General features: G+C 43.1%; 1 protein-coding gene across 6 annotated transcripts in view; it reads right to left on the bottom strand.

Annotated features, from left to right (window-relative positions):
- The window catches only part of ncoa1 (nuclear receptor coactivator 1), a 73367-nt gene that overhangs the window by 34653 nt on the left and 23243 nt on the right, over positions 1-15471 (bottom strand). For 2 of the 6 annotated variants that reach the window (XM_061812486.1, XM_061812487.1), the window contains exons 14-23: positions 14593-14769; positions 13695-13809; positions 12813-12981; positions 12135-12458; positions 11507-11620; positions 10106-10547; positions 9785-9947; positions 5270-9657; positions 4140-4324; positions 1399-1429 (exon numbers count right to left, since the gene is read on the bottom strand). In XM_061812486.1, the coding sequence (XP_061668470.1) occupies positions 9144-9657; positions 9785-9947; positions 10106-10547; positions 11507-11620; positions 12135-12458; positions 12813-12981; positions 13695-13809; positions 14593-14769 (2018 nt within the window). In that variant the 3' untranslated portion in view covers positions 1399-1429; positions 4140-4324; positions 5270-9143. Of the gene's footprint in view, positions 1-1398; positions 1430-2227; positions 4325-4596; positions 9658-9784; positions 9948-10105; positions 10548-11506; positions 11621-12134; positions 12459-12812; positions 12982-13694; positions 13810-14592; positions 14770-15471 lie in introns of those variants that run through there. The other 4 variants (XM_061812489.1, XM_061812484.1, XM_061812488.1 and 1 more) reach the window with 4 other exon arrangements.

Below are 15471 nucleotides of genomic sequence, written 5' to 3'. Positions count from 1 at the left end.
AACATGAGAGCCTTAATAATCAGCCAAAGGTTTTCGCGTTAAAGAAGCAACCCTCACTCCGACACATCACTTGACTTCCCAACCGCCCGTTTCGCTGACTTTTCTGCTCTGGCGCGCTTGCCGAGCGCTAGCGTCGAGAAGTCCGCCTGCCCCGAAGATAGGTGGGACGGGCTCCAGCGCTCCCGCAGCCCTTGTGAGGATGAGCGGCTCTGATAATGAATGGATGGACACACTTATAAATATATATGTATATAGGGAAAGAGTTGGAGAGCGAGAGAGAGATGGGGGTGACAATTTTTCTGCCTCAGACTGTCAAACAAAAGTTGGACGTCAATCCCAAAAAGTGTTTCAAAGACATTTTTTAAATTCGGTTTTGGGAGATCCATTTTTTTCCTTGTTCTTTATTTTTGGAGCCAACACGAACAACATGGCTGCCAACAGAGGACTGACACTATTTTGCCACCTCAAGTGGCGTCTTCATCCATCTATCCAGCCATTAATCTATTAATTATCCGAGCCGCTCATCCTCACAAGGGTCACGGGAAAACTGGAGCCGGGAGGGAGGCGGACTACACTCTGAACTGGTCGCCAGTCAGTAGCAGGGCAGATATCAACACCAGCACAGAGCGGGAATCGATCCCACGCTGCGCTCACCAAAGGCAGGCGTGGCTACTTTTTTTTATTTAAAAAAAAAAAAAGACCTATTGAGAGTAATTATTAGTAAGAAGCAGGGGACCTACTCCACAGGAACATAAAAAGAATATTTAAAAAGTTTTTAGTTCTTAATTAATGTGTGTCTCGCCAATGTAAGTGCTGTAAGGCCAAAGGACGAATAGCAAGGCTTTGCTGACATCGTGTGGCCACGCATGGCATTACAAGAGACTATTCCCCACGTCACTGTTTTTTTCAGTCTTTGGCTTTTCGGTCACTCGAAATGAAGAATATGTAAAAAGATAATGGAAAAAGATTTTTATAAAATAGCATCTTAATATAACAAAAAAACATCTGTACATTAGGTGAGAATGTAGAACATTTTAAAAAATATATCCTAACATTATAGAAATTTCATTTAAAAAAAATGCTGTCTTTTTACAGAAAAAAAAAAATCACCCATTTTAGTTGATATATACTCATTTAGGGCCTCTATCAGATCTTTATACATATATATAAATGTATACAAACTAAAATCTACGCAGTAATTATTACAATAATTTAAAAAATGTAAAATAAAAACCAAACTAAACCAACTTAATAGTTCATTTTACATGAAAATGTAAAAGTGAAAAATGTTAAGAATTTTTAAAACGTGTACATTCATATATTTGAAATTTTAAAAAATTATATATATATATATATATACACACATAAAAAATGAACAGTGAGACTAAACTCACCGACCTTTTCTTCTGAGAAAGTTGCTCAGTAGGCCCTGCGGAGTAGAAATACAGCTGAAAACATCAACAACAAAAGACAATCATAAAATTAAGTCAAAATTCTAGCTTTGATTCCTTGATAAAGGAATCAAGTAATATAAATGATTAAAAAGATAATTAGGTCTCTTCAAGTCAGGAAATGAAGTGTATAACATTTCAATAATAAAATACGCCGACCAGCAGCTGCATTTTAAATGGTGCTTTTATTGCAATGTGTTGCATTCCCACATTCATATTCAGATGTTATAGATTTGTTAGTCAAAAAAAAAGAAAAAAAATAAGATTTAAAAAAAAAAAAAGAGAGAGAGAGAGTGAGAGAGAGAGAGCGTCATTTCCTCTGGGGGCAGGTGGGCTTCCGCACCTCAAAAGAGGAGCAAAAAAAAAAAAAAAAAACACACACACCAACAACTAAAACATTCAAAATATATATATTTTTTAAAAAAAGAGCAAGGGGTCAAAAATGATCCACGAGGTGTTGCATGTACTCAAGAAGTGTGTGAGTATTTTTTTTTTTTGTTTGTGTAAACGTAAGCAGCCACAGACAAAAAAGAAGTTCCAGTAGAGTTATGTTTTTTTTTTTTGTGTGTGTGTGTGTGTGTAGAAATGACTCCAATGAGAAGGGTGGGGGCATTGAGGCGACCCACACTGATTGTCTAAAACAACCACCCCCCCCCCCCCAGATTAAAAATTAAAAAAGGTCTTTTTTTTAGTAGATTGAAGAGTGGTGGTGGGCGGGGATTGTAAAAAAAAAAAAAAAAAAAAAAAAAAAAAAAAAAAAAAACATATGTAACCCCCCCCCCAAAACAAAAAAAAATGTTCATCCCACATGAACACTGTCTGTCACTCGGTCATATTGTAGCTGCTCCCGTGCCTTTTCTTTACAACGAAACCTTACATAAGGGTCATGTACAAAGAAAAGAAAGAGTAAAATGTATCATATATCTCTATATATTTATTTATATTAATTTGTACAAGGGGAGAAAGCGGAACCTCGGCGCTCGAAAGCGGAGAAAAACGCCACGAGAGTCCAGAGACCTGACTGGGGTGGGGGTGTCTGTATAAAAATCATAAATTGATGAAAATAAGGTGGGGGGGGGGCAGCGGAGAAGCTGAACACAGGATGGGAGCCCGAGCGCCGCCTAGAACCGCATCGTGATCCGGAATGTTCTGAAAGGTTGAGGTCTTTAAGTCTTTGACAGGGGGGGGGGGGGGGGGGGGAATAAACCCAAAGCTGATAAATGAAAAAATGTTGCTTTTTTAAATTCATGATTTCAAGAATTTTTTTCTTTTTTTTTTTTTTATTTTGTGAACAAAAATGTCAAACTGCGGAGATGCGTTTTTAAAATGGTGCCTACAAGTTTGGCAAAGAAGGGGGGGAAAACAGATCACGGTGTTTTATTTGCGACCGCTTTTCGGCAAAAAGAGGAGAGAACTGAAGAAATGCGTCTGTCGTTTTACAAAATACATCATTCGCTCAATCTTGGGTGTCCGTTTGAACTAGTCTGAAGCTTTTCGGCCAAAATTAGCATAGCTTAGCTTGCTAACGGCTAACGTGTGTGTGTGTGTGTGGAAATGCACATTTCTTGACAATATTCGCACTGAAGTTGAGTAAAGACGGGAAAAAAAAAGGTTGGCAACACTAATCCTACATTTTTAGATCAGATTTAACAACACACAAGGATAAAAAAAAAACAAGGTGGAAGCTAGCATAAACGGAAATGAAGTTGGGATTTTTTCTTTTTTTTTTTTTTGCTTTCACTTTGGTGTTTTGATTTAGCTTCATTTCGCTGTCCATTGATACTCATGCATATCCACTTTTTTGTACAAAAGCCAAAAGAAGAGCTTGATGATCGTTCCAGTTTTCTTTAAATATGCTAACAGTTTTCTTTTTTATTTTAAAAAAAGTTTCACAGCAAGAAGAAAAAAAAATGCATGAGGTCTGGTTTTGTAAGACTAAAGGCAAGCAAAAACACTCAATTTTTAAAAATTATGTTAATGGGATGTGGCTTACTCCAGTGCTACCCCCACCCTCCTTTTTTTTTTTTTTTCTTTTGGCTAAAGGGTGCATAGTTAATGTTTAACTTTGGGCCACTTATAAAAAAAAAAATAAAGAAAGAAAACAGGGGCGGAAGGCGCTAACATCCAGTGATGGTTTGCATACAAGATCTTTGAGGCTTTGGTCATTTATGATCATTAAACGGGGTATGGTGGGGGGAAAAATGTCAGGTGGTCGTTTCTCCGCCCTGCCGAGGCTCCGCTCTCCGGCGTCGGCTATAACAACGATAAGCAAAAAAAAAAAAAAAAAAAAAAAAATACAATATGGCCTTTTTTTTCTCTTAAATTAACCCGTACAACGACGATAACAAATACAAAGCCAGTCCACACTCCTCGTCGCTCAGTAAAAATCACATTCAGCAGTCGCTATAGAAACCATTCTCTGGCATCAGACACGTGGAGCAGGGAAGGGGAGGATCCATAATAATAATAATAATAATAATAATATACAGTATTCATCACACGCACTGATAGTCATATACATACGCATCATCATTGAACGAATTTGAAAAGAGTAGAAAATCCCATAAAAAAAAGATGGGAGGCGAGTAGTTATTTACCACAAACCTGTCTTGATGATGATTTTCCTTACTATTATTATTATTCACATTTCTCTTTGTTATTTACATCATGTTAACAAAAAGCCTGTACCTGCCAACTCGGAGGAGGAGGAGCACGAAGAAAAGGGGAGGCCTTTCCGCTCAGCCGCCGATTGCATAACTTCTGGAATTTCAACATGCATCTTTTTTTTTTTTTCTTTTTTGCCTTTTCTTGTCCTTTTGCCTTTTCTTGTCGTTTGTAGTGTGGAGTGAAGAGAGGAAAAGGATTCCTCATCCCTGCAGAAAAAACAGCAGCCGGTGGACTGGACGCCAGACAAATATGAGAAACAGCTAAAACATTCTCCCACTTTGCGCGAGCTCACTCCCGCCCCCTCAAAATAAAAACAAAACAAAAAAAAAAATAAGAAATAAAAATCCAAATGGCGGTTCCGAGCGTGAATCCGTCCAAAACATTTATGACTTAGTTTTATCACGATACGGGAATTCAATTTTTTTCAATGCTAAACCCCCAAAAATAAATACAAATTTAAACACAATAATCAGTACTTGTTTTAAAAACATTTGAAGATGGAAAAAAATGGGTTGAGTTCATTCCTATTTTAAAATTGTCATCATTTGCAATTATAAAATGTACCAAAGCCTTAATACAACCTATGAATGCATTCACAGCATCACTTTTTCACATTTGCAATGTTACAGCCCGATTCCAAATTTTTTTCGCCCCAAAAGTAACACCCTATTATAACTTTTTTTTGTTCTTTACAATGAATTTTTTATTTCAAAAACAAAAAATAAATTGGCAAATGAACTCGTCCATATCCCTACACTTTTGTACCTTATTATAAAAGCTCCTGTGGCCAAGTGTTTGAGAACTAGCACTGGCGCCAAAAGTCTTAAAGAAATGCGCTATTTTTGTCCGTTCTTCTTATGATGATCGAATAAACTAACACAAAAGTGCGCTTCAGACACACCCACACGACAGCAAAAATTTTACATTCATTTTGGAGTAAGGCTGTTCCATTAAATGTAGAAAAAGTGAAGCGCTATGAATATTTTAAGGATGCAATATCGCTAAAAGCGTTATTTTTACTCATGTATTACGTGCAACAAATTAGCGCGAAAATGGCTTATAAATAAATTTGAGTTCTTTGCCCACCCCTGCACTCTATGGACAAAAAGTTTTGGGAAACAGTCCTTAATAGCGCAATGAAGGTCAGCTACCGTGATGAAAATCGACCATTCTTCCAGAAAAGTTTCGGGGAAACTTCTTTTTTCGGGCTGTAAAAGTGTGCTCGGAAGAGCGCGGTGTGAAAGAAGGCCGGGGCAAGCCGGATCGGGCCCTTTCAAGACAGAGTTCTTCCCACACGCAAATGTATCGAAACCTCGCACGAGTTTCTAAATCAGGCACGGCACTGCCCAATTCTTTTGTCCATGAACTCGCTCAAATTTGGAAAAAAAATACCAGCAAAGTGGAGAGATGGTCGTCAATGGAGGAAAAAAAAAAAAAAAAGTTCTGTAAAAGTCCTTAAAAGTTGTGTGAAAGAGCACGTTGCGGTATTCCTGGATTGATACTGCATCACTAAAATACACACGAAAACCAACAACAACAAAAAAAAAAAGATTAAAAAAAAAATATATCATAACCAAAGAAGAAACCAGCGAGCTGAGTTCACAGTGTGAAACGAGGTCTGAAAACCAGGCAGCGTGCGTGTCTGGTAAAGGAGAGGATGAGGTCATCGGAAGAAAATCAAAATAAAAAGAAAAAGTACTCTGAGGTAGGGCGTGGAATGACAGAGCTTCTCCTGATGGCGGCGTCCGTTTTAAGTGGGTACATTTGGATGATTTTCACATTTTATGCTTGGGGGAAACGACGACTTCCTCCTCCGCTGCATTATTTAACAGTACAGTATGACCTTGAAAACTGTTGCAAATGGAGCCCCGTTCACTCAATACATCTTGGGTACGAGGTAAAAATGGAGCTCAAACGTTGGTTCCGATTTCAGGAAAAAGTCAAAGAACCGCTGCTTCGAACACAGTATGACTCCAAACACCTGCTGCTATTATTGCCCCTTTCACACGTGGCTGGCGTCAGCGCCGCTTTGGAAAAACCGAGGCCAAGTAAAGTCGAGAGGGGGTCGGATGTCGGACAAATGTCGGTGCCCGTTTCTGGGAAAATGCAAGCGTCAACACAGCTAATGTAAAATTTGTTGAATTTCTGGGAAACATCGAAAACCTGGTGCCCGTTTTGCATCTAGAGCCACAGGGGGGTTGCCAGCTTGGTTAAATACTACGTGGCAGTAGTAAACTCAAAATAACAGCGGCCCATTGTGACTAATCAAGATTCATCCATGTTCACAGTACTTTTTTTTTTTTTTTTTGCCATGTTGAATAAGTTACCAGTAGGTCCATTAGATTCTCAGAAAACCAACAAGACCAAGCATTCATGATATGCACACTACACTCTTTAAGCTGTCCAATTGGGCAATTTCTTGAAATAAAAAATAGGAAAGCAGCATTCAACCAGTTTTACGAATTAGGTCGGCCAGCACCTGTTGAACATCCATTTCTCCTTGAAAGCCTGAGGAAAATGGGTCGTTCGGGACATTGTCCAGAAGAACAGTGTACTTTGATTAAAAGTTTGATTGGAGAAGGGAAAACTGATCAAGAGGTGCAAAAAATAACAGGCTGTTCAGCTAAAATGATCCCCAATGCCTCAAAATGGAGAGAAAAACATGGCAGAAAACAGAAGACCACCATCAAAATGGATGGCAAAAGGCTCAGCCAAAGATCACTGCCGGGATGATCAAGGACAGTTTGGAGTTACCTAAAAGTATGTGTCAGTGAGAAGACGTCTGTGCTAAGCTAATCTATTTACAAGACTCCCCCGCAAAGTTAAAAAAAAAAAAAAAAAAAACATGCACAGAAGAGGCAACGATTTGCCTAAAGAGAAATGTTGAGGCATTTTCTGGACTGATGAGAGTAAAACTGTTCTTTTTGGGTCCAAGGGCCGCAGACAGTTTGTGAGATGACCCCCAAACTCTGAATTTGAGCAACAGTACACAGTGAAGACAGTGAAGCATCACGATATGAGGACATTTCTCCTATGATGTTGGGCTTATTTATCGCCTACTAGGGATCAAGGATGGGTTTGCATGTTTCTAAATACTTGAAGAAGTCATGATGCCTTATACTGAAGAGGTCAGGCCCTAGAAATGGGTGTTTCAACAAGACAATGACCCCAAACACACGAGTAAACATGCAAAGTCTTGGTTCCAAACCAACAAAGTTAATGTCACGGAGCGGACAGACCAATCCCCAGACCCTAATCCAATCAAGAACCTGCGGGGCGGTTTCTGGAGCAAAACCGAGAAATGTAAATGAATTGTGGAATGTGGCCCAGGAATCTTGGGATTGGAATCACAGCTGAAAGGTGCCACAAAAGTTGGTTGACCTCATGCCACGTAGGTGTGAAGCAGTAATAAAAAAAAAAAAAAAAAAAAAAAAAGGTGGTCGTACAACCACACACATTTTAGTTTTGTGATTCAAAGGATTGCCAAATCCTGGAAATAAAAAAGTTTGGATAAAATAGTTATGAGTTTGTAAAGTCAACGGCAGACTGCAAATTCAGCAGCAACAAAGCATGTGAAAATCATGAATGCCGGGTCTTGTTGCTTTTCTGAGAATGTACTGCGCCTCCAGTTAACTTGTTTGACGTAGCAATAAAAAAAAAAATATATATATACTGAAAACATGGATCAATCTGGTTAATCCCATTGGACTGCTATTGTGAACACGACGGTACATTTAGAGTGCTTAAAATAGCTGTCAATATGGCGTCTGATTCAAGAAAAGGACAAAGAAGTGGTGCTTGTCGCGCCTTGTCTGCACCATGTGGAAGGAAACGTCCTCGTTCCATGGTGCCAATGCAACTTTGGAAAACAGATTTTAGTAACATACCAGTTGAATTTTAGTGCCAGATTCAGAGAGTCTTAATTTTGCGTCGAGTGACTGACGGTGGCCATCTTAGATCAACTCCAAGCACCATGCTACATCCAGAGTTTGTAAAACGGCACTCGATTGTCTGTGCCAGATGCAGGAAAACGTTTGTTTTGCCTTGCCTGCGCCGTGTGAAAAGGGCAACGTTCCACATGTTTTTGTTGCAAGTCCACCGCTAATGTCCATCTTCCTTCTGTACTGTACAACACAAGACGCCTGTATGGCAAAAAACACTGATAGGCCAAGTTAGCGTCGGATAGAAAAAGAGAAGAGAGAGAGAGAGAGAGAGAGAGAGAGAGAGAAGAAGGCCGAGCTGGCCTCGTATTCACAGCTGCTGAGGTGAGGGCTAATAAACACGCGACTGTTAAATAATCCCAACAGTTTCTCGTATTTTTTTTATACTTAATACAAAAATAATAATTAAAAAAAGTTCCCCCCCCAAAAAAAACTGTGAGCAGCATCCTGTCCGTCTGTCTCCCACTCATACATCTGTCACCGCGTCCTTTGTTAGCGCTGATTGAGATGACAGCGATGATGACGAGAGCGCAACAACGATGAAAAAAAAAAAAAACAACCGAATAATTGTGTGTGGAAGGAGAAGAAATAAAAGAAGCTCAAACTTCCACCAGGCACTGTGTAGCTGACAGAGAGAGAGCGTCGCAGAACCAGCTGATACAGAGCTTCCGTTGCCACATTCCCAGAAAAAAAATGCAAATCAAAAAGCCAAAACGGGGGCTGCCGCCCCTTTGAGGTACTCCTGTGTCCTGATTGGACAGCAACCAGGAAGCAGGTGTTTGGTAACGGTTGGTCAGGTGAGGGTGAGGGTGGTTGGGTGGGATGAGCAGCAAAGACAACACTGCCTTGAATAGGCTGAAGCAGGCAGACAGGTTGTCAGACAAGTCAGACAGGCAGCTCGCCGGCATCCTCCCACGCCGGCCCCTCCTCGGGGGCAGGGCGGCGCCATCCTCGGCCAGACGCCCTCCGCGTGTCCTGAAGTGAGGTGAGCCTGCCATGGGGTCCAAGAAGAGGCGTACGAGTGAAGAGGAAGCGGTGGTCTGTCGGGTGACGTTCACGGGTGGGGCGGGAAGGGGGGGCGCCGTCACTCGGTCAGCAGCTGCTGGAGGAGGCTCTTCTGCTGGGCCTGGCTGGTCTGGGCGCCCGGCGCAGGGCCGGGACCCTTCTGGCCGGCGGCCGCCACGGAGCCCTGACTCAGGTACGCGTCGCTGCCCACCAGGTTGACGGTACATTGGACGTCGGCGAACACTTGCACCTGCTGCACCTGCTGGACCTGCTGCACCTGCGTGTGGGAAAGCACGTCGACATACTTAAGTACACGACACGCGAGGCGGTAGTGCGCAGGAACACCCCAGATCGGGTAGAAACGTTTAAAAAAAAAAAAAAAAAAAAAAAGGTTTGCTCTGACCTGCTGCTCGTTACACAGCGGCCCCACGCCACTGCTGCTGTTCAAGCCGCCGCCGGGTTGCCCCAAGGAGGGCAAGGAGCCCACGCCGCCCGAGCCCCCGGCCATGGACACCGTGATGCTCATGTTGTTGTACACCCCCTGTTGGCCGTACGTCTGTCTCCCGCTGTGCTGCGATGATGGACTGAAGAGGCTGGCAAGCACATGAAAATGAATAAATCAGGATTTGATAGCAGTTTCCTTCTGCTTGTATGTTTTTGCAGGTGTCCGAAGGGCACAGTAGTTATAGTGCATAATTCCTGTCCGGATGAATGACTCACCTGTTGCTGGCCGGCTGCCAGCTCTTCATGTCCGGGGACTGGTAGCCGGGAGGTGGGCCTTGCTGGAGCAGAGGACTACTCTGGGACGTGGAGCTCTGTGGGGACAACAACGGACTGGAGGGGCTGATCTCGGGGGGGAAAGGCTGGTCCGGCTGCACTGCGGCTGCGTATGAGAAGTGAACGTGAGGAAAAGTTCTTCTACTGACCGCCGTGTTTTCAAGACACGAATATGAGGTGATATATGCTGCTTTTCACTTGCTGCTGTGGTGAGTTATTTGCCGGCGTGTTTATATTTATTTGTCGTACAGGGTTCGTACTCACCGGTGCCGCCAAACTGCGACATCAGACCTTGCTGGACTTGCAAGGAGGAGCCGCCACTGAAGGGCGGACCCTGCACGCCGCCCAGCAACGTGGTTTGGCTATTCAGTTTGCCATCCAGGGGGCTCCCCGGAAGAGGCGCCCCCGCCGGCACGGGGCCGCTGAAGTGACCGGGTGAGGTAGGAGGGTTTGCCGACGCCGGGCTGTAGCCAGCGGGAAAGTTGAACTGCGCTTGCTGCTGAGCTGCGGACGCGCTGTTGTTGGCACCTTTCGGGACCCTGGCGACAGCGGCGGTGGTGGCGGAAACGGCGCCTCCCGTGGGGGTGGCGGTGGCCATGTTCTGTCTCATCAGCATGACCTTCTGCTGGAAAAGCTGACGCTGACGGTGCTGGATGCTGTACAGCTCCCTCTGACGCTGAGCCAGCATCTGAGCGTTTAGCGGAGGCTGAGGACAGAGAGCAAACAATGTCTTTGAGGCAGTGATTCTCAACTCGGCCACAATGTGCCGTGAGTGGTCTTTGAGCGTGCTGTGGGAAAGTCTAAAATTTTATGTAATTGCTCCAAACATTATATTTTTTTCACAAGAAATAATTGATCGTTTTTCATTTATTTCTGCCACAAAACCATAGTGAAAGATAAATGCTATTTTATTTGATGGCAGGATGTACATACAGTGATTAACGTATCCACTTTTTGTGACATTTTTGGTTTGTTGGTGTGCTGTGAGTTTCAATCATAAAATATTTCTTTTGGCCCCATAAAGGTTGGAAATCACTGGTTTAAGGGCGCTTCCATCAAATTCAAGACCTCGCCTTCCCTCACCATGAAGTGCAGAAATGGTTCAAGTTCCATAAAATGAGTATGAAGCACGTCACGAAAATGAAATATAAAAATGCTCTCCATTGAAATTAATTGAAATGGCGATGTGCTCCAGCCTCCAACAAACCACAACAATAAATTTTGTCACGTTATTGATGAAATAGCACTGTGCTGTAAAATATGAATATTAAAACGTGAAAGAGAACAAAAACATACTGGTTTGCATGAATGAATCGTATTTTTCATTTTGTTTTTCATTTTGAAACCGCATCACAACGATCACTTCCACCCGAGCAGAGAGCGTATCTGAACCTTTCGCGATAAACCAGATTTTGCCTCACGACAAAAAAAGCAAAACAAAAAGAAAATAAATCGACCAGGCGACGACATAGAACTAGAAGAAACTTTGAGCGCTCATAAATTAAGATACCAGTGTAAAGAGAAAAAAAACCACTGCTGTAATTTAGTGAGATGCACAAAATGAAACAACGATGACTATTATCAATATTATGATATAGATAAATGCAGCTTTTAAGTCACACTTCAGGCACTCTTAGAAGGCAAATTGCTGAACAAGTGACTCACCTGTGAAGGAATTTGAAGTTGTGGCGCCCCCAAACGAATGGCCATGTTCACATGCTGGCCTCCTCCTCCTCCTCCTGCCGCGGAGAACGTATTCATTGCCAGTCGGTTCTGCAGCTTAAAGGAACAGAGACATAAACAACGATAATGGGAAGTATGCTTTCATGACGATGACTGCAGGACCTCAGGAAAGCAAGACGAGAGGACGTGAAAAAAGGAAGGCAAAGAGACAAAAAGCCAAGTGCCTAGCACTGACAAAAATGTATTCATGTGGCTTTTCTCTGACTCCTGCCTTCATTTCTTTCAATAGTGGAAGAGGCTTGGCACAAATGTGACGGTCGGACCAAATCCAGTTATCGACCCAGGATATTTGCACGTGTTGGTCACAACTTCACAAACGAGAATATACTTTTTTTTTTTTTTTAAACAACTGCCATACCTCTGCCATTACATTAGTTATCTAATGTAAATATAGGTGTCTTCGAAAAAATATGTAAATATGGTATATTGGAGGTGTATATAAATTTAATTTGTGAATTAAAAAAAATTCTAAATGAACGCTTTGAGGGCCACGTTGCAAGTGGGTCCCATTTTAGGCACAAAATGGGAAGAATTGAGTCTTTGCTGTCACCTGCTGAGGACCCTGAAGTCGCTGCTGCAGTTGTAGCCGCAGCTGGTTGGGCGGCAGCCTGAGCTGGGCGCCCACGCCTTGGGGCGGGCGGGACATCGCCGGCCGGAGGCCCGCCATAGTGGCGGGTGCCCCGCCGAGGAAGGTCCCCCGGGCAGCCCCGAAGCCCAGGGCCTGCTGCTGACCGACGGCGGACAGCTCCGGGGGAAACTGGGCGGGCGGCGTGAACTGCGAAGGGTAGGAAGGCAGCTTGGGATCCAAGGAGAGGGGGGCGGCAGTGACTTGCTGAGTTGGGAAGTTGTGGGGCATCGGGTCGTAGCAGCCACCCTGCGAGGGTGGGGGCGACAAGGAAAGCCCACGTGGAAGGAATCATGACAAGACTTTAGAATAGGTTCATTTCTGTACAGTACATCCAGGAAATATTCAGAGTACTTAATTAAATCGGCAAAATTGCATTTGAATGCATTGGGAATTACTCTACCTGCTATGTGGCTATAAATAATAATATTCTGCACACCCTAACTCTAGATGGTGGCCTTTATTTTACATCATGTCTGAGGCTCTGTTTGTATGTAGAATTTGGAGAAAAAGAATGAATTTAATCACCTTTGGGAAAAGGCTGTAAGTAAACCGCTATGAGTCACTCAGCAGATGGAATGTCAATCATAATACATTACTCACCTGCACCAGCTTATCAATACCCAAGGCTTTGTCCAGCTCCGCCAGTTCACTTTCGTCCGTGCCACTGAGGAAGGAGACCAGCTGCTCTAGCAGCGCCTTCTCGTCGTTCCGTGCTTCGGACGTGGTCGGCGCTACCAGGACGTCGTCCAGCGTGCAGGGCACACACTGCCTGCTCAAAAAAGGGCAACGGCTTTGTTTGACAAAGTATACATTTACGTCAGACGAGGATACATGCAGGTGACAGAACACGACTGATGACCGCTGACCTGAATTGAAATGAATGCCCTTCCAAAATAACCAAAATGACTCCAGCTGAAGCTATGAGTGAGGAGGATAATTCATGTGGATGTCATAAAGAGTCAAAACTGCCTGTGACAAAGTAGGCACTTCTAAAAGGGATACACTGGGAACCAAAATACATCACGTTTGTGGAAAGCATTTTCTCAGGTATGGCATAAAAAGTTTGTTTGGGTTGTCATTGAGCAATTCAGCCAAACAAAACACCTCGCATGTTAGCTACCTTGCGCTGGACAGCAGACTATCCATTTCACTGTCAAAAGAACATTAACCTGAGTAAAAAAAAAAAAAAAGTTAAACAACTATCCTTTCCATCAACGATCATTTCAACTCTGTCAGAATTTCCGTCACGTTTATTTTTGAATCAAACCAAGTGGGCAGTGCAGCGTTCCGTCTCCCTTCTCCCTTCAAAACACTTTTCTTAATCACTCTGTTTTGGTAAAATGACATTGACAGGGTTTGCTTACTCGTGGGGCCTTCAGGGCTGTTAACCGCGAGTACGTGTGGCGTCGTCGTGAAACGGTCTCCAAATTGCTACGGCTTCATTATTAAGTGTGTTCGTGTGAGTGTTTGTGTAATGCTCACTCTTGGGGCGAAGCGAGGGGCTGCTGTAATGGAGTTCCCAGGACATCAAAGGTCAACGAGTCAGACAGTGACAGAGGCTGGAACTGTGAGTCGGCCAAATCCAACTTGGTCGGCCCTGAACGGGTTAAGCAACACAGTTTAAATCAATTCACAGGGTGGGCCAAAAGTAGGTATATAATTTGTATCCTTTTGTATTGATTTTTTCTAATGCAAATATAGGACGGGAGGAAGGTCAGGAAAGTCGGCTAAAAAGATTTGCTTCAGCAAAGGAAGGATGTTGGCTGTATGAATAAGGGAATTAGAAACGGCTCCAGTGTTGACACGAAACCTTGAAGCGTTTTCTCAAAAGCAAACGTCAGGAAAATCCTCTAAACGACATCTGAACTTTATTTAGCGTTACATTAGCTCAGTTGTTTAATTTTATCTCCCCTCTTGAATTATTTTTTTTTATTTCAATTGACTTGTAAAAGTCATTGGTCATAATGGTGTGAACATTTTTTTTCAATGACTTATCTTGAGCTCATTTTTTTTTTTTTAATGCTACAAAATCCTTGGATTTGAACAAGGGGGTATGTTGCCTTTTTCATCCACTGCAATGTGGTAACCTGAACACGTTGTACAGTATCATGGGAGGGGCTGCAGCTGTCAACACTTGGGTGCAAATGAACGGCAGGATATTAATGTCGCGCCTCGTGGATGTGACAGAATACACGTCCGCCTTGCAGTGATCCCGTGCGCTGGCACCTCACAGTGTGCTTTGTGGAACGTCAGACTCGCTGTGTCCAATGTACGCCTCAAAAATCTCCAGACTTTTAAAGCTGGGAGAACATTTCACTCATTTCCCCCCAAAAATGAAAGCGTGACAGCATTTTGTTTTGTTTTGTTTTTTTTTGCATACCAGCGGTTGAACTGAACGGGTTGATGATTTCTGCCTCCGAGAAGGGGCTGCCGCTGTCTTTGTGGGCCTGAGCGAGGTCTACCTGTCCCTTTCCTTGGGCCTGGCACGGAGTCGGGGGACTGCAGAAATCGAACACCGAATGACTGCAGCCTGAAGCGGGGCCGCCATCATTGTTGCCTGGAAAAACACACACGACCTGCGTTCACAATGGTTCATTCATTCTTTACCAACTACGTGTGTACTTGTATGTAGTGCACTACATAGTTGGTAAAAAAATCTCTGAATGGTGATTAGTCATTAAATCTGTTCTGAATCATTCACTCATTCCTTCTACACGCAAGACCAATCCACCTCATTAATTTGATGATTACATTAGTGTGATAGTTGCATTGAGTATAAATCGACTAGTCACGCCTGGTGATTGTGGCGCAGGGATGACGTGCTCGAGAGGGGACTTTTATGCGAGTGGTCACTTGTAAACACATTCAGCAAACCTCTCTCATTAAGCGCCTTCAGAGTAGTGAATCTTGGGCCCTCGGCCTGCTGATTTATCATGACAAAAATGAGTTTACTGCCAAGGTATTGGATCTGGACTCATTATGAGCAGACACTCTCAATTAAGTGACTCGGGTGCACAACAATATGATCAGGACATCCCTAAGAAATAGTTTCAGAGTGACACTTGTGTGCGCCACTAATACCTTGTCAACATCAGGTGGCGGACCTTTCGTACAACGGATTGTGTGAAAAACATTTTGTTCTGAGGGATTTTCCAAATTTGATTTGGAAAAAAAAAAAAAAACACTTTTAATCTATGCTATGATATGTACTGCAGATCTTCATCTATTGCGGCTAAGACTGGAACCCCTGCGATAAACG

This window comes from Syngnathoides biaculeatus, chromosome 23 (genome assembly GCF_019802595.1).
Source record: "Syngnathoides biaculeatus isolate LvHL_M chromosome 23, ASM1980259v1, whole genome shotgun sequence".
In the NCBI taxonomy this organism is placed as follows: Eukaryota; Metazoa; Chordata; class Actinopteri; order Syngnathiformes; family Syngnathidae; genus Syngnathoides; species Syngnathoides biaculeatus.
The sequence above is the reverse complement of the archived record's forward strand: the minus strand, read 5'-3'. Positions and strand labels throughout refer to the sequence as shown.